At 41.2% G+C, this 21,023-nt stretch overlaps 1 protein-coding gene across 1 annotated transcript in view; it reads right to left on the bottom strand.

The window, feature by feature from the left end:
* The window catches only part of adra1aa (adrenoceptor alpha 1Aa), a 32,924-nt gene extending 12,115 nt beyond the window's left edge, over positions 1-20,809 (bottom strand). The window contains exons 1-2 of the mRNA XM_062051199.1: positions 20,659-20,809; positions 14,057-16,601 (exon numbers count right to left, since the gene is read on the bottom strand). Of these exons, the coding sequence (XP_061907183.1) occupies positions 14,057-14,954 (898 nt within the window). The 5' untranslated portion in view covers positions 14,955-16,601; positions 20,659-20,809. The remainder of the gene's footprint in view (positions 1-14,056; positions 16,602-20,658) is intronic.
* Between the last annotated feature and the right edge of the window lie 214 nt (positions 20,810-21,023).

Genomic DNA, 21,023 nt, shown 5'->3' with positions numbered 1-21,023 from the left:
GTAAGAGGCCCCAAGGGGCCAGGTCAACTTGGCCCCGCGGCCGCGACCCACAGAGGGCCAGAGGCCCCAAGGGGCCAGGCCAACATGGCCCCGCGGCCATGATCCATAGACGGTCAGAGGCCCCAAGGGGCCAGGCCAACTTGGCCCCGCGGCCACGATCCATAGAGGGTCAGAGGCCCCAGGGGGCCAGGTCAACTTGGCCCCGCGGCCACGATCCATAGACGGTCAGAGGCCCCAAGGGGCCAGGCCAACTTGGCCCCGCGGCCACGACCCACAGAAGGCCAGAGGCCCCAAAGGGCCAGGCCAACTTGGCCCCGCGGCCGCGAGCCACAGAAGGCCAGAGGCCCCAAGGGGCCAGGTCAACTTGGCCCCGCGGCCACGATCCATAGAGGGTAAGAGGCCCCAAGGGGCCAGGTCAACTTGGCCCCGCGGCCGCGACCCACAGAGGGCCTGAGGTCCTAAGGGGTCAGGCCAACTTGGCCCCGCGGCCATGATCCATAGAGGGCCAGAGGCCCCGAGGGGTCAGGCCAACTTGGCCCCGATCCATAGAGGGTCAGAGGCCCCAAGGGGCCAGGCCAACTTGGCCCCGCGGCCACGACCCACAGAGGCCCCAAGGGGCCAGGCAAAATTGGCCCCGCGGCCATGATCCACAGAGGGCCAGAGGCTCTCAATCATTATTATCAAAGCTAATTCTCAAATTGGATGGATCACACAACCTCACTCACATATTCTTTATCAATTATTAAAGGTTGTTTCTGAATTTTGATCACAGAACTTAATGCAAATATTCTTGATTGATTGACAAAGCTCATTCTCAAATTTTGATTACACAACCTTACTCTGACAAATTATCATTATCAAAAAGCTCTATCTCGAATTTGGATCACAGAATCTCACTCAAGTATTCTTAGCTGTGCCCCTCCCCCATCAAGTCTTTCATAAACCGGTCTGTTCTTTTAGAATCTCCTCATTTGGTATTTTGAACTCGTGAGAGACTGCTCAAAATTTGGTTTCCTTTCCCTCAGTTCAGACTCAGAGATAATTTGAAATCATTCAACAAGAAGTTTAACGCGCGCACACACACACACACACACACACACACACACACACACTTGAGTTGAGCATTACTTGGAAATTCTTATATTTTCCATTTTGCTGTTATTATCAGCATCTTCCCATTTTGTCCTTTTCTTTCGAGAAAGTTTACAGTCTGACATTTGTCACTGCTGTCAGTTAATAACTTTTTGGTCTTTGACCCATTTTGTCATTTTCTCGATTCGATCGTCACTGACCACTCTCTCCTGTCTGGCAGACATCGTTGCTGCCATCATAGCTAGCAAGCTGCCTGCAGCGGGTCATCCCTATGTTCCCCGTCCCTATGTTACCCGGGTCCTATGTTCCCCTCTACCGGGGAACTAAGGACCCTTTTTAAAAAAAAGGGTTCTATGTTCCCCGCTGCGGGGAACGTACAACACTTTTTCCAGAAAAGGGTTCTATGTTCCCCGCTGCTTCCAATGCGCGACTAAGTAAGACGCACGCAGACACGCATGACAGAGACGCGTTTAAGTTGTCGAAGGAAGGAAGTTCGCGTTTGAGTTGCTCTATCTGCTGCCGCACGCCCTGTGACAGGTTAGGTTTAGGGATGGTTTTGGTCAGGGCACAATTTCGCCAAAAAAGTGCTCCACAACGCCCTGTGACAGGTTAGGTTTAGGGATAGTTTTGGTCAGGGCACAATTTCGCCAAAAAAAAGTGCTCCACAACGCCCTGTGACAGGTTAGGTTTAGGGATGGTTTTGGTCAGGGCACAATTTCGCAATTTCGCCAGATACAATGCAGGGAACATAGGACCCTTTTTTAGAAAAAGGGTCCTAAGTTCCCCGGTCGCATACAAAGACCCAGGAACAACCGGGGAACATAGGACCCGGGGAACATAGGACCCGGGGAACATAGGCACGCTCCCGCCTGCAGATAGCAACATTTTGGTGTCCTTTGGGAAAATATTTAGAAAGAAGACAAAAGTACACACAGTTGTACAACTATTATCTTTATGATCTTTTTTTTGTTAGTTTCTCTGTTACTGTGTGTGGCCAATTAAGCGACTTTTGGCCATACCTGGCTGGTGACATTTAGCGACTTTCTGGTTGATGTTAAGATTAATAATAGCAACAGTTCTCTTCATCTTAATGCAATTTATTGTGTCTGTCTCTCCACATTTTGCCATTAGGTACTTTGAGCTCTTGTTGGTCAGTCACTCTAAGGTACATTGTTGCTGCCATCATAGCTAGCAAGCTGCCTGCAGATAGCGACATTTTGGTGTCCTTTGAGAAATATTAAGAAAGAAGACAAAAGTACAAGACATTGTACGATTACTATCTTTTTAAAATTATTTGTTTCACTTTGTGATTGACCGACTTTGCCGCTAGATTTCGCGTCTTTTGGCCATACCTGGCTAGCGACTAAAAACATCATTTAGCGACTTTTTGGTTGTGAAGATAAGTGGTAAAAGCAGATCTTCCTGTTGGTCTTCCCACATTTTGCCATTTGGTACTTTGCACTCTTCTTGGTCACTCCAAGGCATTTGTCCCTGCCTTCAGCTAGTCACTTGGCTCTTTTGGAATATATTTCACTGTAATTGGCTCTCTCTCTCTCTTTCTCCTCAGTACAAATCAGCCTGTTCCCTTGCCATTCATCACTGACCACTCTGCTCTCCTGTCTGTCAGACATTATTGCTGCTTGCAGATAGCTTGGGGTCCTTAGAGAAAATATCAGAAGAGAAAAGTACACAATTATCTTAATTATCTTTTTTATTCAGTCAGTCCTTCAGTGAGTCCCAGTGTGTTGGCGATTAAGCAACGTTGGCATTCAATTAGCGACTTTTGGCCATACATGGCTGGCGACTCAAAAAACTAGAAAAAAAGTACAAAAAGTTGTACAATTAATATCTTTATTATCCTTAATTCCCCTGAATCCTAGAGTGTGTTGCAATTAAGCAACTTTGCTGCTAGGTTTAGCGACTCTTGTTTTGGGCATACCTGGCTAGCGACTACAAACATTATTCAGCAACTTTTTGGCTGTTAAGATTAACGTTAATAAATTAAATCCTAATACAATTTATTGTGTTGGTCTCGCCATCTTGCTATTAGGTACTTTGAATTCTTGTTGGTCTCTGCTAAGGTATCTGGCTGTTGTCTTTGCCTTCAGTTAGTCACTTGGCTCTGGAATATATTTAACTGTACTTGGCTCTCTCTTTCTCCTCAGTACAAATCAGTCTGTTCCCTTGCCATTTAGACATTTTCTTGATTGGATCATCACTGACCACTCTGCTCTCCTGCTGTCTATCAGACATTGTTGCTCCCATCATAGCTAGCAAGCTGCCTTGGTGTCCTTTGTGAAAATATTTAGATAGAAGACTAAAGTGCACAAAGGTGTACAATTATTATCTTTTCAAAATATTTGTTTCACTGTCAGTGTGATTGACCGACTTTGCCGCTAGATTTCGCGTCTTTTGGCCATACCTGGCTAGCGACTGAAAACATCATTTAGCAACTTTTTGGTTGTGAAGATAAGAGGTAAAAGCAGATCTGCCTGTTGGTCTTTCCACATTTTGCCATTTGGTACTTTGCACTCTTGTTGGTCACTCCAAGGCATTTGTCCCTGCCTTCAGCTAGTCACTTGGCTCTTTTGGAATATATTTCACTGTAATTGGCTCTCTCTCTCTTTCTCCTCAGTACAAATCAGTCTGTTCCCTTGCCATTTAGACATTTTCTTGATTCGATCATCACTGACCACTCTGCTCTCCTGCTGTCTATCAGACGAATCAGTTGATTCTCTGCTCTCAATTGTCTATGCTAGTAAGCTGTTATTCTCTGCTTTGGAGTGTTGATGCTGGGTTGCTAGTTTTCTAAATCACCTCACACACTTGAAGGAAGCAGCACCGATCATAAACACACAAACAAACTCACACACACACACACACACACACACACACACACACACACACACACACACACACACACATAGTTGGTTTATCTGTTGTGATAGGCAAAGAGCCAATGTGCAAAGAAAGAAGGGAAATATGGATCATAAACGTTTAAGTGGAGGAGCTAGAAAAAAAATTCAGCAAGAAAAGAAAAAAAAGGAATCAGTTTTACTTGAGAGTGTTCCAAATATCTCCAGCTTCTTCAGTACAAAGACATCTGCTGAAAGCAATTCTATAAATGCTACTGCAAATTCAGCTAAGGTTAGCAATGCACCTGAGCTAGCATGTAGCTCCCAAGATCCTGAGACCACTACAAGTGTAGACACTGAACCAAATGCTTCTGATGCTTATGATTCAACCAATTCAGCAGTAGCCAGTTGCTCGGATGAATGTGAGGTCACTGCACCTCTGGACAGCATAGAAAATGAGCTGAATCTTTCTTCAACACCATCTACAGTGACAACTCTACCTAGTGATCCCGCTAAATGGGCTGAGACCCTCACTGAGTCAATGAAGGAAGTTCTTATTCAAAGAGGTGCAAAATCATTTCACAACCGTCACAGCCATTATCCAGCTTCTGTGAGGAACAGTGGGCTAGGAGGCAAAACCCGATGCCTAAACAATGAACATTTTACTTCACACTTGCCCAATGGACAACGAGTACAAAGAGAGTGGCTGATGTACTCTCCCTCTACTGGTAATGTTTACTGCTTTGCATGCAAACTGTTTTCCCCAAAAACGCATTCTTTTGTGACAGGCTATTGTGATTGGAAACACTCAGAAAGATTTGGTGAACATGAGCGAAGTGCTGAGCACATAACCTGCATGCAAGCAGTCTTGAACCGCGCCAAAGGTGCCACAGTTGATGCAGACCTGTTCAAACAGTTTCAGGCAGAGAGCAGCTATTGGAGGCAGGTGTTACAAAGAGTTGTTGCAGTCATTAAATTCCTTGCAGAAAGGGGCCTTGCATTTAGGGGTAAAAATGAATCGTTAGGGTCTCCTCTCAATGGGAACTACCTTGGTATTCTGGAGGTCCTGGCTGAATTTGATCCCTTTCTAAAGGATCACATCAGAAAGTTTGGGCAGATGGGTCGAGGTAATACCTCATATCTGTCCTCCACCATTTGTGAGGAATTCATTGAATTGATGGGTGCAAAAACCAAACAGGCTATAGCAGATGAACTGCAAGCAAGCAAATACTACTCTATCATTGTGGATTCAACCCCAGATTTATCTCATGTGGACCAATTGACATTCATATTCCGTTTTGTTAGCAAAGAGGGCAGTGTTGTTGAACGCTTTGTGGGTTTTGAGCCCATTACTAGCCATACAGGTGAAAGTTTGGCTAACTGTGTCATGTCTGTGTTGGAAAATCTAGGGTTAGAGCTGTCAAATTGCAGGGGGCAGGCTTATGATAATGCCAGCAACATGTCAGGGAGGTATAATGGGTTGCAGGCTCACTTAAAGAAAAGCAACCCATTAATACACTATATTCCATGTGCAGCTCACTCTTTGAATTTGGTGGGAGTCAACAGCATTGACAGATGTGGAAATGAAGTCTCTAAGTATTTTGACTTGATTCAGTCTATTTACAACTTCACAACTGCATCCACACACCGATGGGACAGGGTATTTGGCAATTCCAACATAGATCTCACACTTAAAGCTTTATCCAACACGCGTTGGAGTTGCCGTGCAGAATCTACCAAAGCACTGTGGCAGAACTACAGTAAAATAAAAGCAGCACTACAGGTTATTTCCACTGATGACACAGAGAAACGAGACACACGAACTGAAGCTGACAGTCTAGTGCGGAAGCTGGATTCACTTGAGATGGCCTTCATGGCAGGCTTTTGGGACACTGTTCTGTCCAGATTTCAGGCCACAAGTCTGCAACTTCAAAAAGCAGACATGGACCTTGGTACAGCAGTTAGATTGCTGGAATCTCTGCGCACCTTTGTTCTCTCCCAAAGAGATCTATTTGATCATTTTGAGCAGAAAGCCTTAAACATGTTGGGTGGCACCCCATCTTACAGGGCTGAACGGACGAGGAAACGTAAAAAGTTTGCTGATGAATCAGCATCCCCAGATGTTGTGCTTGAGGGAAGGCAACTGTTTCAAATAGAGACATTTATTGCCTCTATTGATCAACTGAGTTCAAGCCTTAATCACCGTCTGGAGGCCTACAAACATCTGAACAATTTGTTCAGTGTCCTTTTCTCTTTGGATACAGAGTCCAATGCTTCAGTCCTTCACAAGGCCAAGATTCTCACTGAATCATACCCATCTGACCTCAATGAAAGTCTTGGACAGGAGCTTATACAGTTCAAATCTTTTATACAGCTCAACAACACTGATGAGGAGAGGACCCCTTCAGGACTGCTCAAAACAATAATACATTTTGGACTACAGCCTACGTTTCCTAATACATACATTGCGCTACAGATTTTTCTCACTCTACCGGTCAGTAACTGTGAGGGAGAACGCTCATTCTCTCTTTTGTCAAGAGTAAAAAATGAGCTGCGCACAAGAATGACTCAGAAAAGATTAAATGCGTTATCTCTAATGGCAATTGAGAGTGAGCTGACAAGAGAGTTGGACTTCAATGATGTGGTGGATGATTTTGCAAAATTGAAAGCACGAAAGAAACCCCTTGCTTAAAGGTGCACTGTGTAAGATTTTTAGGTTATTTCCAGAATTCACCCATTCACTAATGTTAGGCTACCTGTTTTCATGAATACTTACCACCACCATAAAATTCTAAGTATCCATTATGACTTGGAGAATTGCACTTTTGCCATTTCTGGGAAGTGTCACCTGGATTGTGAAGATAGGATTGACTTTAGGCAGAAGCTTGGTGCTTTCTCTGGCAAACTGAACCTCAAGCTTCATTCTCTGCAGCTTTGCATTCTTGTGCAGACTTTCATCCACAAGGAACTTTTCAACTTCCCCACTATCGTGAAGGGGCCATCAAAAGATTTCAGTGTGTCCAGCATGTCTAGTCTCTTACTCTCCTTTCTTTGAGCCATCTCTTGTTTCTCATCTGCCCTACTCTCGAATTTTGCCTTCATGAATTTACTCCAGTTGAGTTCAACCTCCCTTTTTGCTTGTGCTGCTGCCTTGAAACCTCTGAAGCTCCTGGCTCTTCTGTAAAATTATTGACCTATTGACTGCGTTCAGTGTGCCCAACTTCTTCAGTTTGTAGTCCACCTTGCCACATTGTCTCTCCATCCCAATGTTGTGCACAGGGGTGCCATCAATGTTACTAGCCTGTTCACTGACAGGGTCCATTGGGAAGGTCTCCTCATCCATCCTCTGCCTGGCCAGGACAGTCTTCAGATGGGGCAGCATGAGATCTGTCAGCTGCTTCACTTCATCCAAGTATTCGGCAGCCACGTCTGACACTGAGTTCAGGACATGTCCAGTGCCTGTCCAGCCACTATAGCATTCTTGGAAATGGGCTATCTTGACCTGCATGCAGCCCTTGTACCATGAACTGGCCTACACCTTTCTTTGTGGTGCTCTCCGATGCATGTTATCATTTTACCTTTCTCCTTCTCCTCAAGCTTAACCACAAATAGATACAGACTTTGAGCCTCAATTTGCTGCACAGCTGCCGTTATGCCAATGTGTTTTCCTAAGATATTATTTTATTTTTAATGATAGAAGGGAGGAAAAGGGGGCAAAAATCATGTCCGATTTAGTTTTTTGGGTGGGTTGGGGGTTTATTTCATGATAGCTACCAACTTCCAATACATAATATCTCTCAAATGACCCAATGCACCATCACTGAAGTGGGCGTAATCATTTTCAAAAATGTTTATTTTTAGGCCATTTATCCCCTCCCCCTGTGTCTGTGTGAAACCTGTGCTTGTCAGTGTCTGTGTGGTATACCTAATAGTGTGTGTGCAGTATGTGCACTCTTCTGTACAGTACAGTGTGCATGTCTGTTCACAGTATACAGTATTTCTTGCATAGTGCGTGCGTGTGTGTGCGCCCACACGCGCGGGGGGTTGAGGGGCCAAGACCATGTCAGGCCCAGGGGGCCAAAATTTCTTAATCCGCCCCTGGGAGTAACACAACCAAACTTATGGCCAAAAATAGTGCAAACATGTACCTGGAAGAATGAAAAAGTACCCAATATACTCTTAAGCAGTGGTGTCCAAACATTTTGACTGGTAGGCTGCAATGGTCTTAAAAAATTTGCCTGAGGGCCGAAATGCGAACTGCATGAAAAGTAATTGTGTGTGTGTATATATATATATATATATATATATATATATATATATATATATATATATATATATATATATATATATATATATATATATATATATATATATATATATATATATATATATATATATATATATAATTACTCATACAGATATATGTGTATGAGTAATTATTATCATTGGTCAGTAAGAGTATGTAGAAGTTTAACTCCTACCTTGTTTACTTCCGTGACGACCTTCTTAAGGTTTTTTAATCAATAAGAAATCTCAAGCTGCTAAAATGCGCCAAACATGCGTAAGTGTGGAGAGAGCATTTTTCCCCAACATCCCTTGTAATGGATTTGAATGGGTGTTATTTTGATCATTTTATGTTGATTGGGTGTATTTTTTCAGACCACAGGATATTTCTATACGACATAGATACACCTATGACGGTACAATTGTTTATTGAACTTGTACCATCTCGCGGGCCACATTAAAGACGCTGCCGCGGGCCGTAGTTTGGACACCCCTGCTCTAGAGGTTAAATGGCGATTATTATTCCCATCAATTACAGCAAAAGCGTTGGGGTCATTGATACTCTTTTCTTGGCTCGCCAATCTTGAAACAGAACTGCAATTTTCCGGGAATTTTGCCTGTCTTTCACATTCATTATGAAAGACATGACGATTATGTTATTTTTCTTTTTTTGTATTCTAAATATTAAATAAATGTGATCAAAAGTCAGTTTACAATGTAGCCTATAGGAGCCGCGCAATTCCGCCTATAAAGCTCTTTAAAAAACATACACAGTATATGTGTAATGTAGTAACAGGCACATTTATAATAACATTAAATATTTACATATTTTGATCCTTTGAAGCATAAGCGGCAAATTAATTTAAAAAACGCATCATGTTTGCTTTTTTTCTTCTTCATCACTGACTATTACTCACTGCAGACTATATGAGAGCCAACAAACATAATAAAACATCACTTACTGTGCAAAGTCTGCTGTCATTAGGATGCCGACTGCTGGGATGTTCATATATTCCAATTTAGGTGAAGAACGACTCATAACCCTCACGCAAAAATGGGGTGAGGGGTTCGGGGGGCAAGTGTCTTTTCGTGTCATCCTCACCTGTTTTGGGTCCTAAATGTCAAAATGTACCAAAGTGTACACTGTCAAAGTGTACCAACTCCTCGGAATACCAACTCAGACGTCTCATATTTTATTTTATCTGAGTTTGTAAATTAGTTTGCTCGTTGATGATTTGTTTGGTTTTATATTGTGTTGTTATATTTATATGGTAATTATTATTCAGTGACTGTAAATTGTTTGCTTGTTTTTTTATTGATGCTTTTATTTTATTCTATTTAAAAAAAAATTAAAAAATTCTGTATTGTGTAGTTATAATTATATGCTTTTACTTGTAATTGTATTGAATTGTGGACCCCAGGAAGACTAGTGGGTTGTTGAGGCAACCAGCTAATGGGGATCCTTAATAAAAAATCAAATCAAAATCATGTCCAGGTGAGATGCATGATTTATGATCTACAATAAACTTCCAAGGAGCAAGGAAGCGAGAAAGCAGCAGACCACTCGATGATGTAAAAATAGGGACACACAGGAGTGATCACGGTTCAGTTACAAATAGTTTGTCTGCGTTAGTACTTATAATAACAATATCACTAATACTTTGTTAATATTCAAGTCACAAAATGTAAATGGAGTGCTGTTTGCAGTTTTTGAATGGTTATTTATTGGATTTTATGGGCAAAATAGAGTAGCTGAGTTTTATTTACAAGTTAGAATGCATTAAAAAAAATCCATCCATTGTCATGTCTTTCATAATTATTGTGAACTATAGGCAAAACTCCAAAAAAAGTGCAGTTCCCCTTTAATGTAGTAGTTTCGTACAAGATGATAAAATACCATGTTGTTTTTGTTTTGTGGCGGGCCCCAATGACAAGGTCTGGCTTGAGCCCCAATTTGACTAAATACTCCTCTGCCACCTGACCGTGATACTGTATATAGTCCATATTGAGCGCAACAGGACATCTCAGCAGGTTACAAAGTAAAGTTAAGGGTCAGCTTCTAAAAGAATAAAGATATCTAAATATATTCCCTCATTTGGAGCGTGAGTGATGGTGGTGGGACGTGAGGTCCAATGAGCCCAAAATGTCCCGTAATTGCTCTTTCTTGCAAATGGAAAAGCTCATGATTCATAACATTTGTCAAAACGTTTGGCCGCCCGTAATAGTGTGCATCAGTCACGCTGTTCCTTCACTAATTAATTTGCAAATCTTTCATTCATTGGTCGCACCACTGAATGTGTCAAACATGCTTGGTGATCTGTGTGATTGTCCCTTGCTTGTCTTCATCAAGGAGGGTGTTTTAAAAAAAAAAAACATCATAAAATCTGTCAGGGGTTTGATGGCTCTGTCTGGCTGTCCCTTTGCTGACATTGTGATTAAATGGGATAGAGACCCAAGGGTCAGAGGACGGGGATTGACACTTTATTCACTGTGGGAGAGAGGCATTGCTCTGATGTTTGCACTGTTGTTTACAGACAGGTGAACACTGCAGGCTATAAGCTATCGCAGAGATTTACAGAGCCTATTTACGATGTGTCTACCTGGGCAGGTCAAAGCATTTACGAACCATATGATGCGGCTCAAGAGGCTGTACGACGTCTATGAACTTAAACCTTAGTCTCCCACAGAGAGGAAAATGTAATCATTTAACTATGAAATCAGCTAGCACTTAAAATTCTGCCAGAGATATAAATCAATGAATGGTTCAGTAACATAAATGAATGCAGAAATAAAATAGCTTTCTAAAAGTAGACTGACCTTAGGCCCGTGCTCTAGTGTACTCTATGCACCAGGTTGCATTGATTAACATGTGACAAGTAGGACATTGACGGTCCTTCACATGATAGTACATGAAAAAATGACTGAGTGTACAGTTATGAGATCGATACCACTCTCTTGCAAGTGTGGTCAATAATGAACAGTGGGTTGAGTTTATGCAGTTGAACATTATATTTTTTTTAAGTTACAATATAGAACACGGATAGATGGATTTGCCAGTATTTTCCCCTCTGACAGTAACACTATAAAAATAATTGTGAAAAATAGTTGAATCACGCATAAGAAACTGTTTTGGAAATTGGGTACTGATTTGAACTTGCAAAGTTGATGTCAAGATACAATCTTCCGAGTCAAGAACACACTATTTGGTTTAATGTGCTGTATTAGCCTTTATATAGCAAAGATAACAATAACAAAAAGTTGGTACAAATCTTCTAGTCAATCTCACGCAAACTTGTTTTCCAGGAAGCGTCAGATTTAGATGCTAATCCCAAACATTTCCTGTGAATAGACTGATGCGGTTCATAAAAGCCAGTGGAAGGATGTAATTTTTGTGTTGGAGAACATTTGCAGTATGTTTTTTTCACAGTGTACAGTAGTACCTCGACTTACGAGCTTAATCAGTTTTGTGACAGAGCGCCTAACTCAAAATACTTGTAAGTCAAATCAGAGTTGCCCATTGAAAATAACTAAAATACATTTAATTGGTGCTTGGCTAACCCAAAACAGTGCAATTTTAACATGGGTTTTAAGAATAAAAACACACTTTTAGATAAGGGATATTGTATAAAACAATACAATAGAATGTATTACTAACAACTAAAGTATTTTTTTAAGGTAATTTAATAATAATGTACAGCATTTACCCTGGTGAGTGTACTTCTACAGTATCTCCTTCCAGCTACTTCCCCATCAAACACACCATCAGCAACTTATCCAGATCTCTTTTCTAAACTCAATAAATAATATCCACTTTTTCTCTGCACTGTCCTTCACACTCACTTTTTTCCTTCCCATGCTTGAAAAACTAAGTTATGTCGATCTCTAGCTAAGAGCTAATGCTAGTGACCAGGGGCCGTACTTATCAACCTTCTTAGAGTGCCATTTTACACTTAAGTCCTGAGAATTTGCGAAATTTAGTCCTACTCTCAAACTTAAGAATAAAAGCTTTTTATCAACGTTCTTAAGTCTAAGAATCACTCCTACTCTCCACGATATTTAAGAGACCTTCAGAGGTGTCTTAAGTGGTTAGGAGTTGCCAGCAGGGGATGGCACTGAGGCGAGAGAGACGTGCGCGAACGTTCAGGGAACGGAACAATGTTTTTTGTTTTTTTTTGATGACGAGCAGCTGATCAAACGGTATCGTTTAGACAGAGCGGATATTATTTTTGTCACAGATTTAATACTTTTCGATTCTTTGTTGATTTCTGCATGTGGCTGCAGTGGGCTAGTATATATAGAGCCACCCACACCAGTTTCAAATTAGTTGCCTAATTAATGAATTGGAAAGAAAATGTTATGACAGTAGCGTATGTGTGTGGCCGTGAGGTGAGTGACGTCAGTGAGTGTGTGGGCGATAGAAGAGAGGGAGCGGTAGCGTGAGTGCCGACAGGGACTAGTTTGTTTTGTATTATTTTGTAGTTTATTGTCAAAATATACACTCCCATTGTCCACTTAAATATTTCCAAGATATTTCTTTATTCTTAGACAACGGATTCCCTTCCGTGATTGGTCATTTCTATGGACACAGAAATGACGTCACCTAAAATTCCGTTTACGGCACATAGTAATGTCGTAATTCAGCTCTGAGTGTGACACTTAAGATTCAGTCCTACACTTCGCTGAAAGTGTGAGTAAGACACTTGATAACTAACTTTTAAGTGCAGCTTTCAGCGAAGAATTTATTTACTCTTAAGTCAACTCTTAGCAGACTTCTTAGGAGTAATTCTAAGAAGCTTGATAAGTACGGCCCCAGATGTTTTGGACAGATATTACAGGGTTCGCTGTGACATTTGTTACGCCAACTAATTGCGGGGATGCTTGTAACTAAAATTTTTGCTTGCAACTTGAAACATAATTTGCTGAGAGACAGCTCTTATCTTCTTCACTTGTGGTACCAGTGTATTTAGAAAACAACCTGAATGTCAACTACTTGTATACAAAGCATTAGTATTTTAAAGGAATTATTACATTCAAATTGCATGAACATACCACTACTTCTGAATTAGTATAAATCAAAGCAGGATGTGTTGAACATTGGTTGTGGTACTATGATTATACCAGCCAATCTCCATAAAATCCTTAAACACTTGATTAGATACACGTGATCAAATAAAAAAGCTATATCAAAAACTCATTTTTGATGCAATTTTGCAAAAATGGTGTGAAGGGTTTTTCCCCCATTATTTTCCTTTTTGTTGCAGTTTGCTTGCATTGTGGTTAAATGGGGGCAGTGGCCGCCTCAACACAGCTGCTTTGTGGGTCAGTTAGTGTCAACTTTGTATTATAAGGGCTGCAGCTATCAATTATTTCAGTCGCCTAATTGAACAAGCTATCAATTAGTTTGTTCGATAAATCGAGTAATTAAGATAAAACACACTTTCTAGCCTCAATGCGTATTTTAGGGAAAATAGTTGAAATAAACAACAATTTTCCTGCTTGCCATAACCTTTGTTCTTTTTTTCTAGTAAATGCACATCGTCAACATTGAAATTTCACTTTTAACATGTGTGCATTGTTAAAAAAAATATATATTTGCTGTTTGTCACCCCGCAGGGTCAGGGTCAGACAGAGTCAGACTGACATGGTTTGAATGGCTAGGCCTTGGCACAGGTCTATGCTCTACTAACTGCCATTTTATTTTGCAGGTGTACCTAATTGTATGGCCAGTTAGTGGATTCAGCAGATGAACATACAACACAAAAAATATGTTTAGCTTAAGTATTGTTCATATTTTAAAAGAAACATAAGAAAGAGCTGGTACTTACTGATGGGAAGGACCAGGAAGAAAGGCAGCCAGCACAGCACGAAGCAGCCTACAACGATGCCCAAGGTCTTAGCAGCCTTCTTCTCCCGAGAGAACCTCCGCAAACGAAGGGCAAAATGTGTGCGGCTGCGAAGTGCCTCATCCTCGCTCACAGTTGTGTTGCCTCTATGGATCCGTAGTATCACAAATTCTGAATCTGACTTCTCTGTCTTGTGGCCCTCCTTCAGGCCCTGGCTCTCTCTGCGGGCCACCACGTACACCCGACAGTACATAGACAGAATAATGGCAAGGGGGAGGTAGAAGGAGCCCACTGCAGAGAAGATGGCATAGCCCGGCTCCTCTGTGATCTTGCAGATGGAATCGTCCTCCGGCGCCGGCTCTTTCCAGCCAAAGAGTGGTCCGATGGATATGATGACAGACAGCACCCACAGCAGCATGACAGCCAGTAGGGCTCTGTGCTTTGTCATTATAGCTGGATAACGCAGGGGGTAACTGACCCCAATGTAGCGGTCCACAGAGATCACACATAGGCTCATGATTGAGGCGGTGCAGCAGAGCACATCTACAGCTGCCCAAACATTACAAAAGGCTCGGCCAAAAACCCACCGGTCCAGGATCTCGAATATGGCGGAGAAGGGTAGCACCGTGGAGCTCAGTAGCAAGTCTGCGACTGCTAAATTTACGATGAAATAATGAGTCACTGTCCGCAGGTGTCTGTGGCAAACTACTGAGAGGATAACCAGGATGTTTCCAACTATTCCGAATGCAATGAAGACTCCCAACACCAGACCCAGAAGCACAGCCTTAGTCACGCTGAACTCTGCGGCCAACACTTGGCTGCAGTTGGAGCAGTTTTGAGTCAGAGGAGCTAGCGTCATATTGTGAAGCAAAGGGACCATCTGTGCCTGTACCACAATGATGCTGGACTCTGTCCTGTGGTGTGCACACCTTATAGTTTATGTTTCACCATAGGGGATGTTTAGACATTGTCATAAAAGCCATTAAGGTAATGAACACATTTAGTCATCCTGATCATAACATAATTTGAAAGATGGTGCTTTACTAAATGAACCATTATAATGACCATGCGTCAAATACAGCTGCAGGATGCATGCAGCAACACACTGAGAAAATATAATGATGACCTTACAGAGGTATATTTTGACAATTCATGTTGGAAAGTGGCTTGTTTTCTGCATATTTTCTCTAAAACGACATCACACTGCTGGTAAATAGGTGCACACATAAACATATTTGCATGGGTCTAAAATCTGAGATTTTAGAGTTTCATGAGAAATGGTGTCAGAAGTGGGATAATCCATTTGGAAGGATGCTTGGGATAGCTGATTGGCGCACTGGCACACCTGTGAGCAACATGGGCCTGATACTGGACAGGGGAGTTTGTGTGACCGAGCAGCCGTGCCATGCGTCCGATCTTACTACCAAGTCAAAGAGCCTGACTCTTTGGTTGTCGTGGACACTAAACATGTTTTTAAACCCAATTAACCTTGGTCCACATGCAGGTTTTTTCTGAGGTACTCCTCAGAATTCTGTGGTAAATGGTGAACAAAGTGACATGCTCCTTTAAGGAGACCCTTGGGATAGGTGCAAGAGACCTTGAAGATTAATGATTGGAATGGGACGCCTATGAGTGACATTAGCCTTCCACCTGAAGAACCCTGATTATAAGACTCCCAAAGAGCCTGACTTTTGGTTAGTGTACAGCTTTGTCAACCCAATGCACTTGGGTTTATATCTAGTTTAAAGGTACTACTCCTCAGAGTTATGTGCAAATTGGTGTCGGAAGAGAGAAGGGAAGCCTTCTGTAGAGTGCCCAGTTGGAAGGATTCTTAGGACACTATTAAACCCACAAATAGCCTGACTCATGGTTAGTGCACAGCTTTCTCAACCAAATAAACCTGGGTTCAAATCTGCATTGAAGGTCTACTCTGAGTTATTTGATAATTGGTGTCAGAAGTGGGATAGTTAAACACAAGGCCATCTGTTGGGTGCCTAGTTGGAGGGACTCTTAGGACGGATAATTCCAGTGCGATAAGACTCCCATGAGCCTGGTTTTTGGTCAGTGCGCAGGGTTTTTAAATCCAGTAAAACTGGTTTTAAAGCTGCGTCAAAGTACTACTCTGAGTTATTTGGTAATTGGTGTCAGGAAAGGGACGGTTAAACACAAAGCCATCTGTTGGGTGCCTAGCTGGAGGGACTCTTTGGAAAGATGTTTCCAGTGCAATAAGAGTCCAATGAGCCTTGCTTTTGGTCAGTGTACTAGGTTTTTGATCCAGTAAACCTGGGTGTAAATCCTGGTTGAAGGTACTACAAGAGTTTTGTGGTGTCAGAAAATGGACACAAGAGTGCCCACTTGGAAGGACCCTTAGCACGGGTGACCCCCATGTAAGAGACGGAGAGTGTTATTCCAGAGAGACACAATTCAAGTCCATGACACGATGGTCGGTGTGCGTAGTCCTATTCCAGATCCCTGCTCTTGATTGCAGTGTGAATACAGCAGGCAGGCAGTGTGCAGCATCCAGAACCTTTGAGAAGAGAGAGGAAATTAAAAGTGACATTCATCAGAAAACAAAAGCTGCCTTCCTTGTTTCGTCTATATATTTTGCATTGTTTTCCTTTTCTCTTTCTGTGAGTCACATCCTTCATGGCCTTGGGGAGAGAGACAATGTTTGAGGTTTAGTAGCTGGCAGATCAATGTGACTACAGCTCCAGTTTGTTCATATCGACAAAAAGGCTGTAGATGAAAGAAAACAATGTCAGAACTGACTGCTTTGCTTGCTCATCTGGATACCATCCCATAAGTGAAACTTACCAGACCATTACAAAGCTTGAACAAAATAATGAGACAAATGTCTTACACAAAATATGATTAGATAATGCTGATAAAATCTTCACCATGCCAAGTATAATCCCCATAAAAATCAATACAGCGGTCAAATCAGTTTGGCGTAATCAGACAATCTATATATGTTGAGAGGGGAAAGCATCATGCAGTCCCCTCTTGTCTCTCTCCCCCTCCTCTACTCTCCGCACTATTAACCACCGGCTGACATTTTGCAGCAAATCTCTGCTCAATACTGCACAGAAGGCTCTTTAGAGTGTTTGATGGACTCCACGCTGCTGATAAGTTCTGCTGCATGCTAGCTTCATTCAAGGTGTGGCAAAGCTTGCATCCAGCGGTCATCAAGATGCAGCACCACTTTTCATCCCTCTTCTTCCACCCACTCAACTACAAAGAATGTGTGTGCGCTGAGGTGGGTATTGCCTTTAGCGAGGATTATAAAAGTAATATGTACATGTTTATCCACTGGGGCGTTGCTGAGGCTCATTTCAGCATCATTTTTCCCTGTGTACATATAAATGTACATCCGTCCCTGCTGCTGTAAAAATGTTTTATTCAACACGATTTTCACTGACAAACATGATTGCTTCCTTGGATTCCAGTGCTCCATTTTGCAAAAAAGACCTATTTCTTGAGGTACACAAGATTTTAGATGAGCCTCTTATCGCCAGTTTGACTAAATTAATTGTATTGAGCCATAAAACACCTGTTGATTTCACCAACCCTGGTGTGGGCTTGAAGATAAGATATTTTCTAGCAGATCGCATTCTAGGCTATATTGATCTTTGTGTTAAGCTTTCTGTAAATAATTATCATTTCCTCTGTGTGTTTTCCAATGAAGGTCTGCTAGTTTACAAGCTCACGACAATATGGTGGAAAGACAGAATTTGCAAACTTGGCAGACGCACAACTGTGTGTTGATGTGTAGCCGCTGCTGAGCTCCAAATGGAATTCACAATAACACCGAGGACACTTTGAGACATATGGTCACTCCGTGGCTGCAGTTATTTTTAAGTGGAAGAGTAAACATCCACTCTGGCTCAGATGCAATCTCCACCGCCTGTGTGTGTGTGTGTGTGTTTGTCACTCGCTGTAGACTCCTCCTTAAATGACAGAACAAGGGACTCATGCCCATCATTAGACCTCACTGGGCACTGATCCATGAAGTGCATTTTTAGGATTAAAAATTATTCCTCCTGAGAAAATAGACACTGAAAAATACTTTGTTTACTCAAACGTGAGGATGCTTGGGAGCGATGTCAAAACAACAGGACTAGCATCATATCTGTACTAGGGCTGCAACAACTAATCGATTACATCGATTAAAATCGATTATAAAAATAGTTGGCGATTAATTTAGTCATCGATTCGTTGGATCTATGCTATGCGCATGCGCAGAGGCAATTTTGTTTGTTTTTAAAAAAAAATTAAATTTTTTATAAACCTTTATTTATAAACTGCAACATGTACAAACAGCTGAGAAACAATAATCAAAATAAGTATGGTGCCAGTATGCTGGGTTTTTTTTCAATAAAATACTGGAAAGGATAGAAATGTAGTTTGTCTCTTTTATCCAATTATTAATCGATCAATCGAAGTAATAATCGACAGATTAATCGATGATCAAATTAATTGTTAGTTGCAGCCCTAATCTGTACAATCATCCACTTTCACTCATTTGATACTAGGGATGATACTCGAAACCGGTTTTCCCGGTTGTTGGTTAAGAAAAGAACCGAGTCCTCGGACTCGAATCCCTTTTTGAGAACCGGTACCCGTTATCAAGACCACTATAGTAAAGGAAAAGAGTTGATTCTTTATTCGAATCCCGTCCCGACCAGAAATGCTCCGTGGGACATCACAATAAATGACGTCACGTAGCTCAGTCATTAGGCGCAGATAGCGAAAGCAGGAAAACAATGGACGGGAAAAAGCGCTCCAAGGTGTAATAAAGTTCAAAACAAAAGCTATAATCCATCGAATAACTTTACTGAGAGATTTTAGCAGGGTAAAACACATGACGAACACTTTTACGACCAACCGGAAACATAGCAAAGCACCTCCTTTACGGCAGCTGTCGCAACGTTCTTAAAACAACCGCAGCACATACATATATATACAACATATCTCCCTTTTTTAACTTTTGTTTTTCTTTCCTTGTTAACAAAACAAAATCACACTGTAGATGTGTTGTCTGTCTAATTATAAATAATGCAGACGAGGCGTGTTGGCTGAGTTCTTGACGTTTACTTTCACAGCGTGGCAACATGCAACACTTTTCGGGGCTACCGCGCATGCTCGTAACTCCCGTTGCATGCTGAGTAGTGTAGTTGTTATATTCTCTAGCTCATAACATTTTTCCCCCATAAAGAAATAATGTTAACTCAATAAAGTGTATTTCTTTTTTTAGCTTTAACTTTTCATTTTTTAGCATTGTAACCACGTTTGCAAAGAACTTTTCTCTTCATAGAATGTTCTTTCAATAAAGAAATAAAGTGCAAAAATGTCAAAGCATCATAACAAACAGTTATGTCAAATAGCAGCAGAAGTGCACTTTTTGGAGAGCTGTATTATTTTCAGTTTTGTGCCCAAGGGACTGATTTTATTTAACACTATATTATTATTTATACACCTATAGTGATCACAGAGACAGGTTGTTTTTGTGTTAATGTATATATTTGTTTCTCTGAAAAATCCCACTTAATATACTTTGGGTAACAACAGTCAATATTTATTTATTTTATTTTATTTTTTTAGGTGGGTAACAGTCAATATTTATTTATTTATTAGATTTTATTTTTTTATTATATAATAAAAGTGAGCTTTTGTTAAACCAAATATTGTGTGTTTTTTTCCATATACAACAACCCATCTGGACTCGATAAGAGAATCGATAAGGAATCGGTTCGATAAGAGGATTCGATAATAGGCTCGAACTCGATAATTCCTTATCAAACATCATCCCTATTTGATACACCTGCATATTTTAATCAAATCCAATAGGTATTAGAATTCTGACCTCACAAAGACAATAATGCTCAGTATTGATTGACACTGCCAATTATCATAGTGGCTGTAGGTAGGAGTGGTATACAACTGCATTGGATCACAGTGAGATATTTTGGTTAAGGCAGAAAGCACGGAAATTTGGGTAAAATCATGCCTCTCAAAACTGAGCATTATTATCTCTGCTAAGTGCAGTTGCACCAAACCTTGTTAGCCAATGAGTGCATACAAAATGCGTAAATGCTCAGTTTTAAATCATAGAGCTGCATTTCATTATACGAAGAGCTTTTTCTGATTATTTTGGACTCTTCTAAAGCTAAATGAGTTCAGCTGAATATGTCTAACATAGTCTCATTGATATTTTAGTTGACATTTGCAATCCATACAAATAGAATAGTCCATTTATAAAATGTATTCATATCACATATATGATGGTCTTTATATCGTGTAGTGAAGCCAGTTACAATATAGTAAAATCTGTTTATTGGAGAATGGAATAATATGGTGGTATAATATGCTGATATAAATACTTTGTAGCATTATTTATGCTTATTAAAGTCGAGTTTTATTCGTAGTTTATTTTTTCTTTAACTGATGCCTCCTGAGATCAAGGGATTCCTCTGGCGCGCACCGTGAAGGCAGAAATTAATGCCGGATTTAACATTCAAAAAGCAGAGGTAAGTCCCCACTATACAATGTTTAAAAAAAGAATAACATAATCAAATCGGACTCACCTTTTTTTTATTTATTGTGGTTGTCACATATCTGTGCCCACCGGGAAACACATGCACTCATCACCGAGGAAGCTTCGCCAGCCGAGAGGGTGCTCCTCAACAATGACCACTTCACGAACACTCCTCTCGCTCTCCTCCATCCACCATCAACTCATCCACACCAGCGCACCCCCAGACGCAGGTGCGCAACTACCTACTTTTTTAGAGGGGTAAGCAAACGCATCACAGGCTCCCCCTCCTTCCTGGTCTTTACCTCGCAGCTGGTTTATTAGCAGAGCCAAGCAACGTCGGGGCTCGTTTATTTATTTAGTCTTCTACTCAAAAACATACACTTTTACAACTACTGTATGCTACTTCTCACCTTC

The sequence above is a fragment of the Entelurus aequoreus genome, linkage group LG06 (assembly GCF_033978785.1).
Source record: "Entelurus aequoreus isolate RoL-2023_Sb linkage group LG06, RoL_Eaeq_v1.1, whole genome shotgun sequence".
NCBI lineage: Eukaryota > Metazoa > Chordata > Actinopteri > Syngnathiformes > Syngnathidae > Entelurus > Entelurus aequoreus.
The sequence above is the reverse complement of the archived record's forward strand: the minus strand, read 5'-3'. Positions and strand labels throughout refer to the sequence as shown.